Source organism: Mustela lutreola, chromosome 5 (assembly GCF_030435805.1).
Source record: "Mustela lutreola isolate mMusLut2 chromosome 5, mMusLut2.pri, whole genome shotgun sequence".
Lineage (NCBI taxonomy): Eukaryota > Metazoa > Chordata > Mammalia > Carnivora > Mustelidae > Mustela > Mustela lutreola.
Window position 1 is genome coordinate 5,296,110 of NC_081294.1, and position 25,232 is coordinate 5,321,341.

The 25,232-nt window shown below is 44.6% G+C and overlaps 1 protein-coding gene across 1 annotated transcript in view; it reads right to left on the reverse strand.

Annotated features, from left to right (window-relative positions):
* Window positions 1–1,463: 1,463 nt before the first annotated feature.
* Window positions 1,464–25,232, reverse strand: part of LOC131831505 (uncharacterized) — a 95,636-nt gene continuing 71,867 nt past the window's right edge. Inside the window, 7 exon segments of the mRNA XM_059173526.1 lie at window positions 1,464–3,366; window positions 3,472–4,615; window positions 4,618–4,719; window positions 4,722–5,389; window positions 5,391–5,716; window positions 6,098–6,479; window positions 6,808–7,141. Of these exon segments, the coding sequence (XP_059029509.1) occupies window positions 2,262–3,366; window positions 3,472–4,615; window positions 4,618–4,719; window positions 4,722–5,389; window positions 5,391–5,716; window positions 6,098–6,479; window positions 6,808–7,141 (4,061 nt within the window). The 3' untranslated portion in view covers window positions 1,464–2,261.

The following is a 25,232-nucleotide window of genomic DNA, read 5'->3' on the forward strand; positions in this document are numbered from 1 at the left end:
ATAGACAGATACAAACAAGTTTCCGGTAGGGCTGATCTGATTGGTTGACAGTTTAAACAGGCATACTTGGCGCCAGCGGATTGGTTCAAGGGGCCCGCGTGCAAGAAACAAGCAAAGCAGTCTTACGGAAGCAGAACCGGCCGGTTAGCCCGCGCGCGCGAAAAAGCAAGCGTTCAAACAGAAGCGAAACTAGCTGGTTAACAGGATAAAAATGCACTTCTAGCCAGGGGGGTTCTTTTGGTCTTTCATTCCCCCCTTCTCTCAGGTGCCTGAGGAGCCAATCTTGGGTCCTTGGTTGTCATCAGTGAGGTCATCGTTGTTGCTCAAGTCTAGGGGCTGATACTGCTGTCTTAGGAGCATGATTTGTACTGTCTGAAGGCGTTGATTGACAAAGGCCACCAGACGATTTAAAATACATGGGCCAAAGGTCAGTAAAAGGATCAGAATACAAAGGGGTCCTAGGAAGGAGGATATTAAGGTGGTCAGCCAAGGGGATGAATTAAATCATGACCGTAACCAACCTTGCCAGCTTCACGTTCCCTTTTCCGTTTTGCCAATCCTTCCTGTACCTTAGCCATCGAGTCTTTGACTACTCCTGAGTGATCTGTATAAAAGCAACGTTCTTCCTTAAGGGCAGCACATAAGCCACCTTGTTGGAAGAATAGGAGGTCCAATCCCCGTCTATTTTGGAGGACAACTTCTGCTAATGAGCTGACAGACTCCTGAAGTTTAGAAATGGATAATTCTAATTCCTGTATATCTATATCAATGGCTTCTCGTAAGTATTGATAGTGATGTTGTTGCGAGATTGGGGCTGAAGTCCCGGTAGCCACCCCGGCGGTACCTAACCCTAGGCCTAGCATAAGTGCCAGGGTTAGGCTTACGGGTTCTCTTTTAGTTCTATGTAATCCTCCTTCCCAATATGACATTAAATCTTCATAAGGATCATAGATTAAGCGAGGAATCAGGTGGACCATTACACAGTAGTCTGCACTTAGGTTTAATGCTCCTGGGTGGATGCATGGAGTTATCCCACTGGTGCAGGCCCACCAGGCATCTTGGGGAGGTATTACATATTGCTCTGTGTTATTTATAGTAAGGTTCTGACTACATAAGTGCATGTGTTCAGGCGGGATCTTTCCTACACATGTCCCCCAGCCCCGTACGGCTGCTAAGGTTAGGTGGGGGCTTCGACTTGTCCACCGGCATATGGAGGGTGCAGATGATAGATTGTAACCTCCTGGAGTGGCCAGCCCCTTGTAAAAAGGGGGCGCTATGTCATAACATAGCCAACAGGACTCAGTGGCATTGGGATTAGTATAATTCAGGACTTGAAAGGCATATTGGATCAACTTAAGTAGGTGGTCATTGGGGTTTCTTGATCTAGGTTTTTCAGTACTTATCATAGGCCGTTTGGTGGGGCTTGTGGGGAGTGGGAGGATTACGGTCCGATTGTGGCCGTCTGTGTTGCCCCGTAAGTGGTAGGGCTCTGAGTGACAACTGTTAGGCGGGGCCTGGTTGGAGGTGGTGGGGCAAGTACGGGGTTGGGCCCTATGGTGGCTTTAGAGGTTTCTATAGAAAGTTTTATAGTGAACGTTAGACCGTCATCATAACGTTCTTTATAGAATCTGAGGCCCCAGGTATATCCCCTCACCCAGTTAGTTTGTCTTTTTCCCGACTCAGTAAAGGCTATTTTGAGTGGGTGACACCACTGGTCTTTACAGGCTGGGTTCTGTGTCCATTTGGGACTGCTCCTGGCGTGAGAATAATTCGCCGTCACGGTTATGTAGTCCCAGCCTGAGGTGGGTTTCCAATAAGTGTCACCTGTGGTTTCACAGCCCCAATTGCGACAATAAAAGTGAGCTGCCCCACTACATGAGTGGGTCCATTCCCTGGGTCTGTGAACCCCGGGGCATACATAGAAGGTAAGTGTGCTTAACATACTTCGCTGACTCCAGTCCCCACAGCCTCCCCAAGGGTCTAACCCGAGTCGCCCCCGGGGGGATGGCTGTGAAGGGGGCTTCTGGAGGTCAAAGTAATTTTCTGCGTCCCAGTTGGCTGGGGCTCCCATGGCTAACTTACAGACGTCAGGGTATAAGTTAGGCCACCAGGTGTAGGGAGTAGCTGTGTGTGACATGTTCCAAACTACTAAGCCCGCACTATTAGTGACTTGCCAAGTCAAAATGGCTGGGGCATGGGGACTGGAGGCCCCATACCATGGCAGGAGTGTAAACAGCAGAGCAAAGAGAGGAAGTTTCATATTAATTATTGGGGAAACGGGAGTCAGGTTTTCGGCGCAGGGTTAGTTTAAGAGGATTGTCCTTACTGTGGTCCACTGTCCAACTGATGTCCTGGTTGGGTTTTCTGATGAGATCTGACAGTGGGTCAACTGGCTTCGCGTGGGTGTGGTGTATCCAGGTTGCTATGCTGTCCACCTTGATGGCTGTAGGGGTAGTCAGGATAACCTGGAAAGGTCCCTTCCAACGAGGTTTGAGGGTCTCGGCTCGGTGTCGCTTGACAGGAACCCAATCTCCAGGGTGGAACTGATGGGGTACAGACGGAGGTCCTGTTGCATCTAAGTCCCTTAGTCTTGGCCAAATACGTTTATGGACTCGTTGTAAAGCTTGGAGGGAGAATAAAAAGGAGTTATCATGATCTGACTGGATAAGGTCAGTTCTGAGTTTAGTAGGTATGATGGGAGGAGGCCTACCATACATGATCTCATAAGGTGTGAACCCCAGCTTATATGGGGTGTTGCGTACTCGATACAGAGCGTAGGGGAGCAGAGCCACCCAGTTAGCGCCAGTCTCCATGGTCAATTTAGCAAGGGTCTCTTTTAAGGTTCTGTTCATTCTTGCTACCTGTCCTGAACTCTGGGGTCTATATGCACAGTGTAATTTCCAATTAACCCCAAGTATGGAAGCCAGACCCTGACTTACCTTAGAGACGAAGGCTGGCCCATTGTCTGATCCCATCATAACAGGAAAGCCATACCTAGGCAGAATATCTTCGAGTAGTTTCTTTGCCACCACCTGTGCAGTCTCATGCTTGGTTGGAAAAGCCTCAGTCCATCCTGAAAAGGTATCTATAAACACCAGTAAGTACTTATAGCCATATTTCCCAGGCTTTACCTCTGTAAAGTCTATTTCCCAATAGACTCCCAGCAGGGTTCCCCTCTCTCGGGATCCGGTTATAGAGGAGTGTGGGCAGGCGTTTTGAAGTTGGCAAGCTGCACATCCGGTGGCAATTCTTTCTGATTTTTCAACGACGTTTCTGATAGATAGTTTGGATTGTCGCATAAGGTCCTGTAGCCGTCTGGAACCTAAATGAGTTGTTTGGTGAATTCACTCTAGAACTTCTTGTCCCGTGGCCTCGGGGAGGATGATGTTATTTTTCATATCTCGCCACCAGCCATCCTTAACCTGGGCCATTGGGAGTTTACTCATCCATGCGATGTCTTTTTCGGAGTATTCCGGATGGGGTGGCAGTTCTCGGGGTCCCGGGTTGGGTGGTTGTATTGGTAGCGTTGGGACTTTGCTACAGGCTACTTGGCGAGCAGTCTGATCAGCAAAATTGTTTCCCCTAGAGACTGGATCGCTTGGTTTTTGGTGTCCAGAACAGTGGACTATGGCCAATTTCTTAGGGGCCAAGATGTCTGCTAGTAAGGCCAGAACTTTGTCCTTGTCTTTGATGTCCTTTCCCTCGGCAGTGAGTGATCCCCTCTCCCTATAGATTGCCCCATGGACGTGGGCCGTGGCGAAGGCATATCGGCTGTCTGTATATACAGTCATCCGGAGGCCCTGCCCTAATTTGAGGGCCTGTGTCAGGGCGATTAGCTCGGCTTTTTGCGCTGAGGTGCCCGGAGGCAATGCACCAGCCCAGATAATTTCCGTCTCTGATGTGACTGCGGCCCCTGCATACCTTTGTCCTTTGCGGACGAAAGTGGTGCCGTCAGTGAACCAAACGACTTCAGCATCTATTAGGGGATAGTCCTGCAGGTCTTCCCGTAGCCCATGGACCTGGGCTAAGATGTCAATACAGTCATGGAGGGGAGCATCCAGGTCTGGGTCAGGCAGTAGTGATGCGGGATTTAGGGCCTGAGGGGAAGTATAGACTATCCTCGTAGGATTGAACAATAGTCCCTGGTAGTGGACCACGCGAGTGTTGCTCATCCATCGGTCAGGGGGCTGTTTGAGGAGGCTTTCAATGTCGTGTGGAGTGGTCACTCGTAATTCTTGACCCAGTGACAGTTTATCAGCGTCCTTTACCATCAAGGCGGTGGCTGCTATCATTCGGAGGCAGGGGGGCCCTCCTGCTGCTACCGGGTCTAGTTTCTTTGACAGGTATGCTATGGGTCTAGGCCAGGGGCCTAGATGTTGGGTCAACACCGCCTTAGCCACCCCATTATGTTCATCCACGTATAGGTGGAATGGTTTGGATACATCCGGCAGTCTTAGCGCCAGGGCTGAAAGGAGGGCCTTTTTCACCTGTTGGAAAGCTCGTTCTGCCTCTTCCGTCCACTCAAAGGTCTGCTGAGTTTTAGAGGCTATGTACAGGGGTTTGGCCATCTCAGTGAAGCCCGGTATCCACAATCGACAGTACCCTGCCGTCCCGAGAATTCTCTTACCTGCCGCGGTGTAGCAGGTCGGGGAATGCGGAGTACAGTGCTCTGGCGGGCGTCGGCGAGCCATTTTTGTCCCCCTTTCAATAAGTATCCCAGTACATTACCTCAGACTTGCAAATTTGGGCCTTTTTCGCTGAGGCCCGGTACCCCAGGTCGCCGAGAGCCTGGAGGAGGTTTTCAATTCCTTGTAGGCAGGTCTGTTGGGAATCTGCAGCTATTAAGAGATCATCTACATATTGCAAGAGTGTTATATCAGGGTTTTGCTTTCTATATTCACTTAAATCCTCGTGGAAGGCCTCATCAAACAGGGTGGGCGAGTTTTTGAACCCTTGTGGGAGGCGAGTCCATGTCAGCTGTCCACTTATACCTCTCTCAGGGTCTGTCCATTCAAAGGCGAAAAGATCCTGGCTCTTGGGGGCCAAGGGCAAGCTAAAAAAAGCATCCTTTAAGTCAAGAACTGTGTACCATATTCTGGTGGGCCCCAGGACACTGAGGAGAATATAGGGGTTAGGGACAGTAGGGTGTATGTCCATAACCCGTTTATTAACTTCCCTTAGGTCTTGTACAGGTCGGTAGTCCCCACTATTGGGTTTACGCATCGGTAACAAAGGTGTGTTCCAGGGCGAGTGACAGGGGCGTAGCACACCTGAGTCCAGGAGACGTCTAATATGTGGGGTGATGCCCGATTTAGCTTCCATGGGCAGGGGGTACTGTTTGACTCAGACGGGGTCAGCCCCAGGCTTTAGCTCTATGAAGAGGGCCGGCCATGCCTCCTGTTTCTGCCCAGGCTTTAGGGAATCGGTGAAGCCAGGACTCAATGTTGAGTTCCTGGGAAGGGGGGGTGGTTTGGTGGAGTAGATGTTCGTCCTCCAAACGCATTGTGAGTATTGATAATGGCAAGGTCTGAGAGCTAGTTACCGTGGGGCCGTCGGGTTGAAAATAAATGTGCGCTCCCATCTTGGTGAATAAGTCTCTTCCCAACAGAGGGCAAGGGCTATCAGGGATGATGAGGAATGAAGGAGTTACTCCTCCTGTACCTAAGTTAACAGTCCGTTGAGTTGTCCAAGGGTACCTTTTAGTCCCAGTGGCTCCCTGGACCCAGGAAAATTTGTCTGAAACTTCTCCATGGGGTCTGGTCAACACTGAATGATGAGCTCTGGTGTCAACCAGAAATTGTACAGGATCCCCTCCACTTGTAGGGTTACCCTGGGCTCAGGGAGGGGATCCGAACCCCGTCCCCTCTATTCTGAATCTCGGGTAACCAGAGTGGGGCTGGGTTTCGTTCCCCATGGTTGCGGTCTACGCTTATTTTGGGGGGGGTCAATTACGTGCCCAATGTCCCTTTTCTCTACAATATGCACATTGATCTGGGTCCAGATTGCGTTGGAACCCTTGGGCCTTTTGAGGTTCCCTTCGAGGGGTCGATTCTTCCTGGACAAACGCAGTTAGGACTTTGGACATTTCTTTTGTTACTTTGAGTTGCTTATCCTCTGGAGTATCTCTGGCATTATAAACCCGTTGTGCAATGCGGAGTAGATCTTGAATCTGTTTGCCCTCTAGGTCCTCTAGTTTCTGTAGTTTGTTTTTAATGTCTGATGCTGCCTGATTTACAAAAGACATGACTACTGCTGCCTGATTCTCAGGGGCTTCAGAATCCATAGGGGTAAACTGCCTAAAGGCTTCCATTAATCTCTCTAGAAATGCTGCTGGACTCTCTGTCTTACCTTGCAAAACTGCATATACCTTGGCCAAATTGGTGGGCTTGCGGGCAGCAGCCCTGAGACCCGCCATTAGAGTCTGGCGATAAATGAGCAGCCGTCCCCTACCTTCGGCCGTGTTGTAGTCCCAGTTGGGCCTAGTTAAAGGGAAACTCGCACTGATGAGGTCTGGATTCACGGTTTGTCTGCTATCGTCTCCGGAAACCAGCTTCCTTGCTTCCACCTGGATTCTCTCTCTTTCTTCGGTAGTGAATAGGATACGCAAGAGCTACTGACAATCATCCCAGGTGGGCTGATGGGTGAACATGATGCTATCTAGAAGGGCTATGAGATCTTTTGGATTATCTGAAAAGCGCGCGTTTTGGGCTTTCCAACTGTAGAGATCACTAGTTGAGAAGGGCCAATATTGGAGTCAGGGATTACCAGTATCATTCGGGGGCCAATCTCTCTAAGGGGCAAAGCCACAGTTGAATCTGCCGGGCGAAATGGATTTTCTCTCTGAGTGCGCTCCCTAGTGTGTCCGGCAGGGCCGTCAGTCCCTCCATGAGCGGCAGGGACTGCAGCAATTGCTTCTCGACCTTCTGCTTCAGGGCCCGGTGGGGCGGCTTCAGCCGGGGCAGGCACAGGGGGAGAAAGCTCAGCCGCTCAGCCGCAGCGGCGCTAGGGGAGGGGTTTGATAAGGGGGGCGGATCTAGACTAAGTAAGTCTTGACTATCAGGGAGGACGGGTGGAGGGGGTGCAGATGGGGCACGAGATCCTCGTGCTTCTGTCGGCCTGGCTGCGAGAACCTTGCAGCTTTCTGGGAACAGAAAGGGGGCCAACCAAGGGGGAGGGGTTTCCACAAGATCCTGCCAGACTGTAATGTAAGGGACTTGGTCTGGATGTCCCTCTTTACCTGGGAGATATACCTGAGCCTTAACCTTAAGAATTATGGGGAGGCAAAAAGTGCCTTGGGTGGGCCATCCTACTCCGAAGGTTGGCCATTTGGAGCGACAGAAAGTGATAAGTCTTGATCTCCGGATATCCAGGCTCAGGTTATTGCCTCTCGCTTGAACATCCTTAAAGTTAGCCAGGAGAAGGGAGAGTGGGGTAATCTGAGTTTGCCCCATTAGACTAGGTTGTTCCCAGATCAAGATAATAGTTGAGACGAAAAGAAAGGCACCTAGAATAGGCAGAAAGCGACAGAGACACTGGTGTAAGGGGTGCGAGACGCACGAGCAAGTGAGGAATTCGAAAGGGCGAATTGAGGGTGTGTGTTCCGGTTCAACCAGTCCGAAGGGGTGGATGAAAGCCTTTGGTGGCCTGGGGGTAGGAGCTAGGCAAGTTTCATCCTCCGACTGCGAGAGTAGGAATTCTTTTCCTCTGTCCGCCAGGGTGAACCTGAAAGTGACATGGGTTAGGAGAGTGTGGGCAGGATAATTAGGGAAAGAATTTCCTCCAACCTGGAGGGGCAACTGTTAAGGTACAAGGGACCAGCGGTGTTCAGAATGTTAGGATTCTCATAATTTGTTTACTCTCATATCATTGACTCATTGAATCTGGTTTTAGCTCTTAATACCTATCTCTTATATTCCCTCCCGATATGTACGATGTCGAGACAAGGGGAGGGGGATCTTTCAGGTGCTGTCCTGCTCGTGTCCCTCGCAGGAACTCAGGAGCGTCTTAGCTAAGGTCTATCCTATAAACCCCGGACCAGGCTACTCCATGGAGTAGATGACCATTATGCCATATGACGCTCTGCGAGACTCAGGGTGCAGCCCAGTCAGACTCCGTAGCCGAAGGCGGTGGAGCCACACAAACACATTCATACAGTCAGACATTCCTCAGATTCAAACGGGTAGACACCCTCCCCTTAAACAGAATGTAACCTTCATAACCAGTACAAGGAACATATATCCACATTTAAAGACATAACATGAAGACATACATGAAGACATACATTGTTGGCCTCCGAGGTGGGACTCGAACGCACGATCTCTGAGGGGCCGTTCCCGCCAGGCACGAGGGACGTCTCCGTTGGCCCGCTGGCAACCCTATAGCGAGTCCGCCAGGGCGTATTTGCCAGTCACCGCCCTGGGACTCTAACCCAGGTCCTGGGATTCTAACCCAGGAATAATCACAGAAAGGACAAGACACACAGTCAGGACATAAGAACAAAGCATATGAAAAACATAGAGACAAAAGACAAAGCCGGCTTTCTTACCAATCAGTTGCAGCGACCCGTTGACCAGTTGTCTGGTGGGCTTGAAGGGGAGATCTCGGTGGGACCTCCAAATGAAATACCAACTGATTATTACTCCCACCTTAAAAGACCACCAGAGACGTGAGTCAAAGCCAAGCAGCAAGGGTCATTTATTGCAGGTTCGAACCTGGACCTCTGCGCCACTGGATAATGCCAAGAGGTCCAGAGCTGGGTTGCTGCAGGGTTTTTATAGACAGATACAAACAAGTTTCGGGTAGGGCTGATCTGATTGGTTGACAGTTTAAACAGGCATACTTGGTGCCAGCGGATTGGTTCAGGGGGCCCCCCCCGCGGGAAAGCAGACAAAGGGTCCGTGCGAAATCAGACAAAGCAATCTTACAGAAGCAGAACTGGCCAGTTAGCCCGCAAAACTAGCTGGTTAACAGGATAAAAATGCACTTCTAGCCAGGGGGGTTCTTTTGGTCTTTCAGGACAGGATTTAGCACTGCTTTCCATGAAGAAAGACGTAGGACCTAAAGGGAACCGCTCACAGGCAGGTAGCAGAGCAGTGTGGACACCGCCCGCTCTCCTAGATGATCCTGCAGGCCCAGTGCAGTAGTTATGCTATAATTCTATGGAGATAGATGACACAAGTCTTAATAGATTTTCCTGAGCAGGGTACCATGGGGCATCCGGCGGATTGAGTGTCTTACATTGGCTGGGCCCGGGGAGAAGGCCTCTGCCTCTCCAAACCCTCAACTCCCACCCCTCTGGCAAGAGCCGGGTGGGGCTGGCAGCTTCCCACTTTGCTGTCTGGCCATCCACCGGCAAGCCCTCGGGCGTGGTAACTCAGAGAGGACAACCTTTGAAACATGTCCCTCTGGCCTTTATGGAATTAGGGCCAAGCAACTCTGTCTCCTTGGGACTCAGAATTGCACTACAGAGGAACCCCTGAAGCAGCCCATCCATTTGCTTTCCCCAACCTGTCCCACACCCCCGCTTCCCCCCTGGCTATGAGATGTATCTGGATGGGTGAGGGCCTTGCCAAGGGCAGCAAGGCCTGGTTTCAAAGCCCTGAAGAAGTAATCCCTGGGACATTTCACCGTCCACAGGGCACACAGTACCTTCCTTGTCTGGGCTCTAGGAAAACTCGGAAGGTAGTCGGACGTTCACACGGCTTCACTATCTTCGGAATTTTTCTTCCTCTTGCTGCTGTGGTTGAACTTTTCAAAATTCTAGTCCCTGTGGCCCACAAGCATTTTACTACAAAATAAGAAGCTTGTTCAAGTTCATTGGTTCACAAAGAATATCCATTCTGAGCGCTGCGCAGGGGGTCACGGGGAACGAAGCACTTGCCAGCCTCTGTATGACTCGGGAGTTGAGAAGGAGGGCAGCACAGCTCCCCCTGGGCAAAGCCCAGCATTAACCACCTTTGCAGGAATGGGAGCAAAATGACCAAGTGATGTTACGGAAGTCAGACTTGCCCGTACACCTCACGCATCAGTGTTTGGTTGCCAGCTTCGGTCCTGGGCTCTCCAAGCAACAGACGCTGACTGGGGCCAAGCTGGAATTCCTTAGCAATGCTCGTCCTGGGGGCTTATGCTCAAGCATTGGGGAGACAGAACAGAGGACAGGGTCCTTCATGCTGGCTCTCTTAAAAAAGATCGGGAAAAAGAGTGACGTCTACATATGTATATCTGGGGGGAGACACAGAAATTTGAGAGCACAGGCCCTGTGAAGCTTGCTTGGTCATACATTGCATGTCCCACTAGCATGTTCCATGGTCACCCATGGGCGTGACTTTTAGTGTTCTACTGACGGGAAAGTCATTGAAAAGTTAGCGCTGGGGTCCACCTTGGCACACACTGGTTCGGTTGGATCTTGGCCAGTCTTCATAGTTGAGGGCACTTTTGGTCAAGCATCCCCCTTCCAGGTTCCAAAATATGTTGCAAGGTGTGCTACTCAAGGGGCTAGGGTTTCAGCTGTCAAGGAACTCTGAAGTTTGCTAGCAGGTTGAGGACACCCAAGTCCAGTCTCTGCTCTGTCTCAAGCCAATGTCTAAGACACTGGTTTGGAAGCAAAGAAAACTTTGCTTATCAGAAGGGTGGCCCAGTGAGAAGGCTGGGGATGATTCCCAAAGCCCCCTTTCCCTGCTGAGCCTAGGGACAGCTTATCTGTGTTTGAAAGACTGTTTGAAACAGTCTGGAGGCATGTACTCTTCCAAACAATGAGGTGCCTTTCGGGGCCTGGTACCATGAGGTACCTTGGATTACTTCAAGTCAAATGTTATGGCTCATTCCCCACTAGGTTTCCACAATCAATGCATAAACAGAGAGTAGGGGTAAAAAAGGCATAGTTAATGATTGAACGAACATGCAGTTAAGAGGTGCATAAAACATAATTGCCTAAAACAGAACTTGGAGCTAAGTTAATAATGCAACCAAGGCAACCCTCATCCTGCTTATGCTTTCGAAAGAGGTCCAGGAGCCAAGTGTCTGTCCTCCTGACACAGAGGAGGAGACACGGCCTTGTGCCTTCTGATCCCTTTATTCTCAAAGAAAACTGTGATATCCCCTTATTTGCAGCTCATGATCACAGATGGGCTCAGAATTTAGACAAGAGAATGAATCCAGCTTAATACTCTGTTGCTACCATTACTGACACCTGAGTCTCCGTCCCCTGCTCTACCTCTTGTGGCTCGGTACAAAAACCTTTTTTCTCCTTTCTTGCTGTGGCATGCTTAAGACCAATTTCTACAGATATTGGTGAATAGACCTCTATCCCTTCACGCCTAAGATGATTCAAGTTCACCCAACTTGATATTGTTAGGTCGGCGGCCCTGGGAATGCAGGAGGAACAATAAAATGGCCTCCAGGCCGCCATCTTCCCCTACCCAGGACTTTCCCACCAGAAGGACATCTGTCAAGGACACATCACTTTGAGCAAACGGAAACCTATGCAAGAAACAGAAACCAGCCGCTTTGGGACTTTCCAACCCCCAACCTCTAACCTTACCAAATACGGTTATGAGCCCCCACCCTGCCTTGGCCCAATAAAAACTCACCCAACCCCTTCCCACCGGCAACTTCCCCAACTCACCTCTCCTGAGTCACAGAACTTCACCCGAGGGCGCCTTTAATAAACCTTGCCTCACGCCTGTCTCGCCTGCTGTCATGTGTGTCTCACCTGTAAAACCTTACAGATACCAAGATCTTTTTCCATGTGTTCATGTTTGTCTTTAAATCATCAGCTTTCCCTTCTGCTGCTCAAGGATCTACATTTGGGGTTCATGCTTCAATGTATAGATAATTTATACATAGATAAAATAAATTAAAACAGACTTATAAAGTTTGCCATTACAGTAAATTATTGTGCAGCAATTTGAGATTCTTAATACAAGCTTATCACTTTCCATTTCACTCTGAAGATGTTGGTAGCAAGAACAGTTTGCTAATAGGCCTAAGGCCTACGTGCTTTTATTATGATTTTTCCTTTAATTTATGATACAAGATTCTTTCATACTCTGATTCCGTTCTGTGATCCCATGATACCATGGCCAGGGGTCTACCTGCCTTTGATGCGCTCACTCCTCTTGGGGTGTTGGCATTCTTTCCTGAGCTGCCGTGGTGCAGAGTAGGGGAAGGCTGCATCAGATCTTTGAATGTGGCCATTTTTCTGGAGGGAGGACTTGTAATTACTCTCACCATTCAAATAGGAACTGGTACCTGCCCTCCCCTCCCCAACACAGCGCCCTTGAAATAACGGTGCTATGGTTACTCACAGGTTCAATTGCACTGCACATTATCCTTACTAGGCAGCTGGTGACAATCTACCTTCAAATAATGCTCAATTAATATCGCTTGAAATCACGAAAACATTATCTCACCAACATGAGTGCTGGATACAGCTGGTCATTACGTCCCTGAAGATATCTTATCACCAAATGGAAACAATGAATGAGGAATACAGCCCGCATTTCAAATTCCATTAGTTCTAAAATTTGAAACTCTCTTATGGGAGATGTGACTTGGAAGTTCTTTTAAAATACACTCGCATGCCTCCCGAGCCCATAATCAATACCCATGTTATTGACTTCAGCTACTACTTTTTTATTTTTTGTTTTTCTACTCTTTTCTGTTAGATTTCAGCTATATTTCTAGTCTACTGATTGAATTTTAAAAATTGTGATTGCTTTCTTCCACAAAAGCTAACAGGCTCTGAGGCTGCCGCTGTGGCTGTATATGTCTTTGCAGGTCCTCTTATGAACACTTTTTTTGGCAGAGCCTCTTAGTGTTTTAATTGGCATCACTAATCTTTCAAGTTTCAGTGCTTTGCACAGGATGTCCTGGGGTTAGTTTAACTAGGTCCTCCTTCATTTCCATTTCAAAGCCTTTTACCTACAGAGACAAAGGATGTCTTCTAAGCAAACCAAACTGGGAGGTGGAGCCCAGATCAGATAACAATCTCTCCAGCCACCTGGGCTGAGGCTGCTGTTGTAGAGACTTAATCCTCCTTGCCCAAGAACAGCTTGGGCAAGGAGACAGTCACATTACCCACAAGGACACTTTTCCTAAATTGCACAGCCATTATATACACATAGTTCAAATAGATCTAAAACCCCTAGGGATTATTCAAGTTAGCCTTTCTTTTGTTTTCCTGAGAAATGTTAGCAATAGTAAATGTTGCACCATTGCTCCATCAAAAAAAAAAAAAAGAAAGAAAGAAAGAAAAAAAAAGCAGACCATTAACTCATTCATTTGTTCACTGTTGGCTGAGTATGCACCCATTCTGTTCCATGCATTGTTCCAGGTTCTGGAGATGAAGCAGGAAATGATACAGACTTTGCCTTCACAGATACGGTGAAAAGAAGAGAGAAAGATGGGAAATACACATACAATCCAAAAGGAAAAAGAAGAATGGGCCATAATGAAGCGTGACTGAGCCGATGTAGTTTTTTTTTTCTTTTTCTTTTTGCAAGGTCGGTGCTGTTTTCTCTGAAGAGGTGGGAGAAATGATGACAAGAAACCACTCTTGTAAATACAGATCTAGAAGAGCATTCCACATGGAATCAAGGGCTGGAAGAGATGGAGCCTGGTGTTAGGAACTGGCTGGTCTGCTACAGAGTGGCCCAGGAAGGTAAGTAAGGAGAGTCTTTGGCACAAGGTGGTGAAGCCAGGTGGATGGGAGGGGCTGGAATATTCAGTACTTGGAAACACTCAGAACCTGACTACATTGTTGGAATGTCTGTGAGAGTAGTAGACATGCGCAGGATTCCACCAGACAGTAGGAAGTCATCTATGATCACGGGTGGTGATATTGCTGAATTTCAGCTAACCAGCTTGATGGTAAAATTAAAAGAAGTTACAGAAGAATTACATCAGGGAGTAACTTTAGCTCCAGAAAACTTGAATGCCATCACATTCCCCTACAAGAGCCATGTTGTCATGAATATTATAAAACGAACTCAGAGTGCCCATCTGTGGTACAGAGTCTGACCCAGGATGTATGGTGTCCTATGTTTTACTTCCCAGCTTCAGAATCCAAGGCCTATAAGTACCCATGGCTCTCCAGATATGACCATCCTAGTGGGGTCTCAGTTTCCTTGAAATGAGAAAACCCTTTCCTTAGTAGGTAAGTGTCTTTTTTTTTTTTTTAATCTCAGAAGGATCTCCAATTAAATATATGAAATAAAATTATGGAATTAATTAATACCATGTCAGTATTGTGTGCTGAATTTATAATAATTTATATATGTAGGCTACTCAAAATATAGGAAATATTTAGGAGAACTTGGCATTTTAGAAAACAGGACAGTAGGGGTCAGAGATGATGATGATATTCAAGATTCCGTAGCACTGAGTGGGTGTTTCCCAGGATTCCCAGACCTCTTATTTGTTATCTGAGAAAACGATATGAGGCTGGTTCTGTTACCATCTCCACTTTGTAGATGAAGCATGGAGTCCTGGAGAGAGAGGAAATGGAACTGCCCAGGGCCACACGATGAGCAGAGCTGGGAATTTTGGAATTCTGGGCTGGAGAATTTTGATGCTGGACGGGGCACCTCACCATTGCTCAGCATGCCATCTCTAGATGGAGAGTGAAGTGGGATTTGTCCTCTCATACACATGACATTCTGAAAGCGACAAACTGTGAAGACAGAAGTCAGGCAGTGAGAAGAACCCCTAGAAGAAGACCAGTGATTGACATACGTTGGGGGTCAGGATGAGTTGGTTCAAGGGAGCACCACAAGGGAAATTTGGGGTGATAGAACTTCTCCGTATCAGCAAATGATGCCATTTACACAGCTTTATGTATTTAAAAAGATTGTAAGACTGTACACTAGAAGGGTAAAAGCTATTAAATTTAAATTTTTAAATGAAATTTAAAAAATAACCTCCTCCAAATGAATGCATGCACATTTGTCAGATCTTTTCAAATGATATGTTTTACATATATACATTGTAATATGCAAGTTAAAATAAAAGGAAAAAGAATTATAAGAAATAATAAACTCTAGTTAAGGATATATTTGCTGAAGTCTTTACTGGTGAAATTTACTAATTGCTAACTTGGAAATGCATCCAAAAAGAAAAAAGAGAGACATGAACCATGGACAATTAAGAGAATGGATGGGCGACGAGAGATGGGGTTCAACCGAGCAAGGTGTGAGACGGAAGAGAGAGTGGTGAGTGTTATACAACTCTCCGTTTCCTATGAGTTTGAAAATTTGTAGAAGAAAATATTGGCAAAAAGATTAATGTGTCGGGGCGCCTGGGTGGCACAGTGGGTTAAAGCCTCTGCCTTCGGCTCAGGTCATGATCCCAGGGTCCTGGGACTGAGCCCTGCATCGGGCTCTCTTCTCAGCGGGAAGCCTGCTTCCTTCCCCTCTCTCTCTCTCTCTTCCTACTTGTGATCTCTTTCTCTCTGTCAAATAAATAAATAAATAAATAAATAAATAAATAAAATATTTAAAAACAAAACCAAACAACAAAATTAATAAAAAAAAAAAGATTAATGTGTCAAAATGTTACACTTGTCATTTTAAGTTGAACAGTGTTAAGAGAACTTGATTTAGTTTGTAACTAGTGTGTCAACTTAGCACCATTGGATATTTGAGACATGTATGTATATAGTTTTAATATCTTAGATCAAGGGTCAGCAAACTTTCTGTAAAGGGCTGGATAGTAAGGATTTGGTGAACTGTGGGTCATATGATTTCTGTTGTGACTACTCAGCTCTGTCAACTGTACCTCAAAAGCCGCCATTGATAATGCATCAATAAATGGGTGTGTTAGTGTTCTAGCAAAATTTCATTTACAAAAACAAATAGCAAGGGAGCATGGCCTGTGGGTCAGTTTGCTGTGTGCAATATTAGGCACATAGGAGTTAGTTACAGGAGTTAATTCTTGGACAGTTTACTTGCTATGGTCTTAAACTTGCCTAGTTATTAGAAGTACTCAAAGTGAATATAGATCATTAATTTTATAAATGCAATGGAAATTTTAAATAAATTCACTTAAATAAGTTTGCAAACAATAAATCATTTGAGGGAGTTTATTATGGTGTGAACTTGAGCTAGTCTAACACTGCCCATAATCATAAAAATTTATCATGATCAGAATCAGAAGGTGATTGTTTTTATTTTGTTAGATTTAGTAATCAGGCTTACAACTGGCAATTAAAAGATTAAAGGAAAACTGAGTTTTAAAATGTATCCTTCTGGGGCACCTGGGTGGCTCAAGCCGCTGCCTTCGGTTCAGGTCATGATCTCAGTGTCCTGGGATCGAGTCCCGCGTCAGGCTCTCTGCTCAGCCCCCTCTCTGCCTTCCCCTCCCCCTCTCTGCCATCCTCTATGCCTACCTGTAATCTCTGTGTCTGTCAAATAAATAAATAAAATCTTTAAAAAAAAAATGTATCCTTCTTAGTCATTTGGATATTAACTTATAACCCAATTAGCTATAGTTAATCCTCTCTGCACACAACTCTGACTTATCAAAAAATTCATATCAAAATAAGTTGGGATAAGACATTTGGGTTTTTTTTTTTTTTTAAAGATTTTATTTATTTATTTGACAGAGAAATTACAAGTAGATGGAGAGGCAGGCAGAGAGAGAGAGAGGGAAGCAGGCTCCCTGCGGAGCAGAGAGCCCGATGCGGGACTCGATCCCAGGACCCTGAGATCATGACCTGAGCCGAAGGCAGCGGCTTAACCCACTGAGCCACCCAGGCGCCCCGACATTTGGGTTTATATAAAGTAAAAACCTAAATTATCAGATGGTTTTGTCACGGGAGCGGTGATTGGATTTATGTTTATTTATTTATTTATTTTTAAAAGATGTTTTATTTATTTATTAGACTCCGAGAGAGAGATCACAAGTAGGCAGAGAGGCAGGGAGAGAGAGAGGGGGAAGCAGACCTCCTGTTGAGCAGAGAGCCCAATGCGGGACTTGATCCCAGGATCCTGGGATCATGACCTCAGATCATGACCGAGATCATGACCTGAACCAAAGGCAGAGGCTTAACCCATTGAATCACCCAGGAACCCTGGACTTATGTTTTTTTAGAAAGATTCTTCTGGCTCTAAGTGGAGAACGGATTTGAGGATGGGGTGGCAAGGAGAAGCAAAGACCAGTTAGGGGGCCATTGGAGTATTAAGGCATGATGACATGATGAAGACATGGATTAGAATGTAATTTGACCAAATGTGGGTCATGAACTAAAAGACAAGTACTCCAGTCTTTGTCCTGAGCCATGAGGTGGATATAAACACTATTAACAAGGTGGCAGCCAAACGAGGAACAAGATAGATGGTTTCTACCTGTTGGACACCAGTGGTCATTCAGAGGTGACCCATATGGTCCTGGGAACAGGTTGGGAGACTGAGGTTGGTTCTGTGTTCCACGAAGTAGTGCAGGGAGCAGATTCCTCCTTCTTTGTTGCCTTGCCATCCCTCAGCCTGTGAGCTTTGGCCTTCTGGTGGCAGAGGACAGCCACTTAAGGGTTAGGCTGTGGTGACCACGTAAGCTGTGCCTTCACACCAGGATCACAGTCAGTAGATGACAACCTAATAAAGAAATTGAGGGATGTATAGGGACCTAGGGCTTGAAACAAAATCACAAAAAGCATTTTAGTGAAAATAGTCATAAAGAACAACCTTGGGATAGTTTCCACTTTATGTCTCTGATCTTAATCTGTCTTAGTTAATTCTTTTTGCATAATTATGATGGAACTAATAAGAACCTTAAAGTTAGGCCAAATCAAAATTCTTTAAATATTTTGTTATCACTCCACAGAAAACAGATTTGGGTGTTGAGGATCATGACACTCTATACACCAAGAGAATTTGGGAGAAAGCATTTGGGCAGACACAGGTAGTCTGGGCTGGCTTGGGCACAGGGGAAGGAGAGGTCGACCTTTGGAGTGGCTAGGGTTGGGACTGGGGGAAAGTCCCCATGTGTGGGAAATTTGGATCTCCTACCAGTGCAGAACAGTGAAGGCATGTTCGATCTTTATTATCAGTCTGTCCAGAAGTAAGCAAAAGCAGAAAGTAGGGTGAGGCCTAGGAAGAAGTCAGCAGTGACACATCAAAAATGGAGACAGACTCATTCTTCCCTTAAAGCCACTTGGAAGTATGTTTGGTGGACTATGCTGGAAAATAATGAAATGATACACTACAAGCTAAGACACTTGAAGCTCTTTCTCAGGAAATACCTCCATATGACTTAGTTTTAGAGGTGGCATAGTGCATTCAGAGCAAATTAGAACAAAATAACACAGTTTACAGCTGGTCTTTCACTGGCTCTGTGACCCTCAGTAAATAATTATCCTACCTAGCCTGGCTTCAGTTTCCCCAACTGTAAAGTGTTGAAGATAAGAGTACTCACTTCATAGGATTGCTAAAAGGATTGAGCAGGTTTATATACATAAGGCTCTTAGTGTTTGGTACTTTTTAGCCCTTAATGCATATTACACAATATTGGTGCTATTAAAATAGCTTTTTATATGCTATTTTAAATGCAAACTTTTCATATGCAACTTTTAAATGCAAAGTCAATGGTAATCTTTAGACCCTTTCCAAGATGGCCCACAAAAACAAGTAGTTCAAAGCAAATACACAAAGGAATTAGCTGATAATTTTATTAGGTTACATATTTTATTCCTTCTAGAAAACTTAGAGAAATCCATATAACTCAGGGGATCTGAATTCCTATCTGGGAACCATGTGTTTTGAGAGAAGGGCCTCCCTTGAGCATCCAAAGTGAATTTCATCAGAAGGTCAATTTTTATCATAGATGACAAGGAATTGTACACATTTTCATTTATATTATGTAATCTTAAATTAGCAAAACACCATTTTAAAGGAAATACTCTGGAAAGCCCACATTAAAAGTCAGGCCAGTGATAAAAACCTTTAGATGCCACATGCCAGAGGGAATGCACAAGGAAACACATGTGTTACACATAAAGAAAGCATGAGCTCAATATAGAACAAAGAACACTCTTGGTCAGAGTTCATTTCTCAGTGGGGGAAGGCACATTAGTGCCTAGAAGTTCCCTGGGACCAACTAGGCCCCCCTCCACATTCAGGTAGAAAGAAAAGTTATGGCTCTTGAGAGATTCAAGATAACCTCACCCTGAGTACACTTGGTGAGGAGAGTCTTTGGAAAGAATATCCCAGACTTTCTTCTCAAGAAGGTAAAGAACATTTCTACTTGTCTGCATCCAGGAGATGTGCAAACTACTTTATCTGGAATTATAACTCTAGAATTTTACCTAGCAGCATATGTCAACAACAGTGGTATTGGATGGGTTTTTATTTGTATTATTCATAACAGAATGTCAAATTGTGGGGCAATGGCTTTTATTTTCCTTTTTAAAAGTGAGGTCTTATAATAAAAAAAAGAACTATGAAGAAACATGGAACATTAGTTGAAGAAATGCACATTGAGGACTCAGACTGACCTGTACTGATGCCAAAAACCTACTTTGTTGTGGAGAAAAATTAAGGTTGGTTGATAGATGGATAGAGGGATGCATAGATGGATACATATGTGATGAGGCAAATGTAATAAGAAATAGTAAAAAAAAAAATAGAATTTAGGAGGTGGCTGTGTTGATGTTTTTTATAAAATTCTTTTAAGTTGTCTTTATGTTTGAAATCTTTCTAAATAAATTGTTGGAGAAAAAACACTTTATATTGTAGTTAAGCTGAATAAAATGTTCGACAATAATGAGATAAGTATTTCATGGTTTCAGGTCTAGGACAGAACCAATAGTTTCTATTAGAAATGTGTAAGAAAAATATTTTTACTAGGCATTAGTCTTTGGACCAGCAGGGTAAATCATGCTCAGCACCAAGGACAGGGACTGACTCCAAAGAAAATTTTCTCCAGCTATTCCTGTAACACTGGAAACCTACTGCCTTTACAGAAGAAAACACCCAATATTTAGATTGGGTTTTATTTTTGAATCTAGTAGAAATACTCTAACAGCTCCTTTCCAACTTGCCCATATGGTATGCATCTTATAGAAGCTGTTATTTGGATCCAAAGAACAATAGGACTTTGCCCTACACAAGCTTAGAATCAAATAGAAAAATAAATACATTTAAATTAAATACTCAGGTGCTCCAGACCCTGTGGGAGATGCAAGTTCCAGTTTCACTGTGAAGTATAATCTCCGTGTCACTTGTAAGGGTAACTGCCTGAAATCCCTCCCTGTGTTAAATGCAATATGTATATAGCAAGGTCCTCATAGTCAGGTGCTGCCAAATGACCTGTGTGATAAATAGTAATAATACATAAATAGTAATAATACAATAGAAAGTTAACATATTATATGCTGTGCTACATATGTAATACTGACTTGTATTACATACTTATATATAATAAAACATATACAGTAATAATTTCAATCATATATAATGAGCATAGTATGTATTAATATCACTATATTATATGGTTATATAATATAAATATAAATATAAATAATAATATATAATATACATATTATGATACTATTGTTGTATATGAAATATAAATAAAAATTATTATATCTTGGAAATGTAATCTTGCCAAATAGTAAGTTTAAACATTTTTAAAACCACTCATTTAGTTACACAGTTCCAGATGTTTCTCGTCATTTTGGTTCTTTGGTCTATGAATGTCAAAAATTCCTCTGGGAACTTCTCATGTAACTATTTGAAACTACTGTGAGGTGATGTGAATGAAAAGGACTTGAAGATCAGAACAGGATTTAGAATTATTGCTAACCACTTAGAGAACTAGGATGTTATGAAATTCTTGTTAAGTTACTGGAACCAAGTAACTTGGTCTTTTTTTTTTTTTCTTCACAATCCCTAATGTTGATATTTTGTTAAATTATTTGCTAAATTACTGGGGAGTAGATTTGATTTTAATTTAAATGAGGTTGTACTTTCATTTTAGATAGATGGGTAGATATTTGGGTCAGTGAACAGATGAAAATGATCAGATAGATAGATAAACAGATGGATAATAGATGATAGATGGATAGATGAATAGATGATAGATGGATAGATGAATAGATGATAGATGGATGGATGGATGGATGATAGGTAGATAGAGAGATGACAGATACTTTCCCCTCTAGATTGTCTCTGAGAGCACTTCTGCTTTCTGACCTTATAAAAAGGAGCAACCAAGATTTATTCTATTAGTAAAAAGGAAAAGAACAACAAAGTAAATGAATTACCTTCTTCAGTTTGCTAGAAGGTCACTGTGTCCCACTTTGATATTCCCTTAATGTTTAATTCGTCTGGATGCCAAGCACAATCTGGCTGAAACTCTTCATCAACAAGATCCAAGCCAGTGTGGTGGGCCAAACAGGACAGTTAAAATTAAATCCAAGTAGGAGAATATTTAGTGGTTGCCAGGGGACAGGGACGGGGGTGTGTGGGGGGTGCAACTCTACAGGGTAGCGGGAGAGAATGCCTTCGTGGTGACAGAATGGTTTTGCATCTTGGATGTGATGGGGTCACAGGTAGGATCAGATCACACAGGATGGTACTGTGAATGCATTCGAGCACACTCACACACACACACATGCACATGAGTGCAATTTAAAACCCTAAAGACTGGTGGCAACTGAAGGCAGTTTGTAGTCTAGTGAACCGGTTTATACCAAGTCAGTTCCCTGGTTTTGATATCATTGTACATTCATGTAAAATGTCACTGTTAGAAGAAGCTAAATAAATTGTTCATGAGAATCTATGCACTGTTTGTGTAAGCCTGTGAGTCTGTAGTTACTTCAAAAGAAATGTTTAAAAAGTAATATCCAAAAAAAGTAATGGTATTGAGTCCTAACAAATATCAGTTAATGAAAGAATGCCAGCCTTCCATCCAATTAAAATAAGTCTGACCATGGAAATTTCTGTGTGGTAAAGTGTTTTTAAATAAATGCTCAAGCTCGTTTATTTTCTTCTTTAGTTATTTAGATCTTACTTATTTACTTTAGGTTTTTTTTTTTTTAATTGTTCAGGTACCAGTATATACAAAGTTACTTATTTATGACCCAGTAACTAAATATTCTATTTTAAAATAGAGACTTGACAATTTCAGTGGCTCCTGGAGAATCTTCACAGGTTATGGCTCTTTAAAATAATATTCTAAGCAGTAAGAGCTAGAGAGTATGAAATAGAACTTCAACATTTAGCTCTCCTTTCACAATAGAATTTAGGTTAAAATTCCTTGTCTTTCATTATTTAAGTCACCTTGAGCAACCTTCACCTGCTAGATGGTGCACAACTTGGGGTAAGGACAAACTGAATTTTTCTATGATTTCCAGCTGCTGGCATTGGACCAGGTACATGGTGAAGGCTCTGTAAGGAGTGTTTGCTGACTTGCCCATATAAATCCTCATGATACAAAGCTCTGCTTCTTTTTGAGCTGGGAACCCATTTTTACTTGTATAAAAAGCTATAGAAAAGTGGCTTTTCTGAATGCTGACAGATAATAGCATTTGAAATTATCCAATTCCCAATTTATAGCAGGCATTAAAAGTGACTTCTGCAGGAGTGAGTTTTATAAATAGAACAGCAAAGGTGACCTGGCTCTTGAGGCACAGAGAGCAAGGACTCTGTATCAGCCAGGCCTGACCATTATTGCTGTGTCTGATCCCATATTTTCCACCTGAATCTTCCTTCTGAAGCTTATTTCCTGCCGGCAAGTGAACACATTTAAACATTTGAACTTAAAATAATTTCATCTGATCTCTTGGTGACAGCAGAGAAGCAAGGTAATCCTCTTTCCTTCCTATTTGAGTCCTGTGAAGTCAAGGTGAGCCAGTCTGGAAGTGATTTACTGAGATACGACTGACTCTACAAGAGGAAATTGCCTGTCACTTAGAGAAGAGGGAAGAAAGGAGGGGTGTTCCTGCAAGGATTCCCATTCAGCTCTACAATTAGACCTGGACTCTCAGTGCTCCTCTCTCTGGTAGGTCACTCTCTCTAGCAAGTCTGACATGCAGAATCCTCCTTGGAACAAGAGTAATTTTCAGGAACTGAGGCTCTCCCACTCCCTCTGGGGATGAGGTATGAGCAGGAAAGGGCCTGTCCTGGGCTTGACCCCAAAAGGAATCATGAAAAATACTCCAAACAACCACAAAGCAACCAGATAGGAACAGTTGCTCCTGCAAAGAATTTCTGCAGAGGAGAACAAAAGCAGAACTTGTACTTTGTTCCTAAAGCTTTCTTACATCAAGTAGATATGGAATTCTGTTCTATGAGAGTGGCTGACTTGCCTTCCTTCAGCACTGGGGAGTTTGGAGTGAAATGAAAAATGGAGCAGTGGAGAGTACTGATCGGTGCATTGGCACAATTTCCCCATGGCCATGGCATCTTCCAGGATTCCAGCTTGGACTATCCATGCTATTCCAGAGTGGATAGGAATAATGCATTTCAGAAGTGAGCTAAAGTTAGGGCAATTAGTCACTGTGACCTGCCCTTTGCTTGTCATTCTGTGTTCATGATCTCAGTGGGTTTGCTGACTGCAACAGGGCAAGGTGAGGTCAGAGTGGATCTGAAGAATCACTGTGCAGTGGGCATAGCCACCAAGATGCATGTGACTGGGGAGTCCGCAGGTGATCGCCTTCATGGGAAGAGCTACTGGCTGGGGTAAGTATGCATGACAAAGAGGGCCCCAAGGGGGGCAGCATGGACCAGGAAGACTGAAAAGGTCCCAAGGCCGAGGTGAGTTCAGGGGGAGAGCTCAGGTGCTAGAATAAAACTCCAATGCCAAAGCAGGAATCTGGGGTTGAGGACAAGTCCCATGGACCCGACTTACAGCTCAGAAAAGCATTTGATTCATGTGATGGGGAAATCCTGAGTGTGGTAAAAATGTAGAACTGGACATGTCAGACCAGACCTCCTGCATCATAGAGCTTATGTTCTAGTGCATGTAACCCATACACCTGCAAGTTTGCTGAGGGCTATAGATGCTGATGGGGACGTGAAGGGGATAGCGCATGGAGGGGTGCAGGTTCCTAGAGGGGAATCACTTCAGCCAGGGGCAGGAGGGGTTCTTTGAGGAAGGGTCAGGGAGCTGCTGTGGGGATTTGGGGGTTTGTGGCAGTTTTGAGGACCAGTGAGGACGTCTGTGGACCTGGATGTGGTAAGTCAGCTGTGATACAGATGACAGTAGACACAGCCTTAGGGCAGCACTGCTAATTCATGTGGGATCCTGCTGTTCCCCAGGCTTGCTGGGGCTGACAAGTCCCAGGCAGGGCTGGGCTGGGGAAGCAGAAATGATGTTCCTTTCTACCACCTCACTGACACACTCTGTCCTCACAGGGCTAGGCTCCACCCCAAAGACGACAAGGGAGAAGTAATTCCTCTCAATCACATCTTTAAAAACATATATAAAATAAATATTTTGCATCTCAATCATTTGTGTTCCCTTCCAGACTTAATAATGGTCATTTATTATATTTATACCAATCACAAAAATTAAGAAAGAGCTATTTATTTAAATCAACCAGGGAAACTGTATTATTAATCATTGTCTCTAAAATATCATTTGATGAGGGGGGAAAAATAGAAGCTAAGCCTGCAAAAAGGTGCTTGAGATAAAGTAAAAAGGAAGGTTTATTGTTTTTGTTGTTTTTTAATAAAGATACTAGAAGTTTGCTGTAAAGATAAACTTGCAACTTAAGACAAAAACTGCGATTGCATTAGAGTCTCTCCTTTGTACCCAAAGAGCAAAAACTTAGTAGAAACCAGAAGTGCAACCCCAACGTACCTATAACACCAAACACAGAGAAGATATAACCTGATTCCCAAAACCCCCAAACTTGAAACCAAAGAAAGAAAAGGGATTTTGAGTGAAGTACAGCATAGTTCACTCCTGACTCTGCTCCATTCCTCAGAAACTCGAGTGGTGATTTCACAAATCTCGAGAGTTTTTGGTCTCTGTCTTCCAAATATGTGGAAATTCAAACTGAGAGGTAACCTTAGCTTTCTTAACTGAGGGGTACTGGAAAGAATTGCTGGGGAGAGGGACGCCTGGGTGGCTCAGTTGGTTAAGCGACTGCCGTCGGCTTAGATCATGATCCTGGAGTCCTGGAATCGAGTCCCTCATCTGGCTCTCTGCTTTGCAGGGAGTCTGCTTCTCCTTCTGACCCTCCCCTTCTCATGCTCTCTCTCTCTCTCTCTCTCTCTCATTATCTTTCTTCC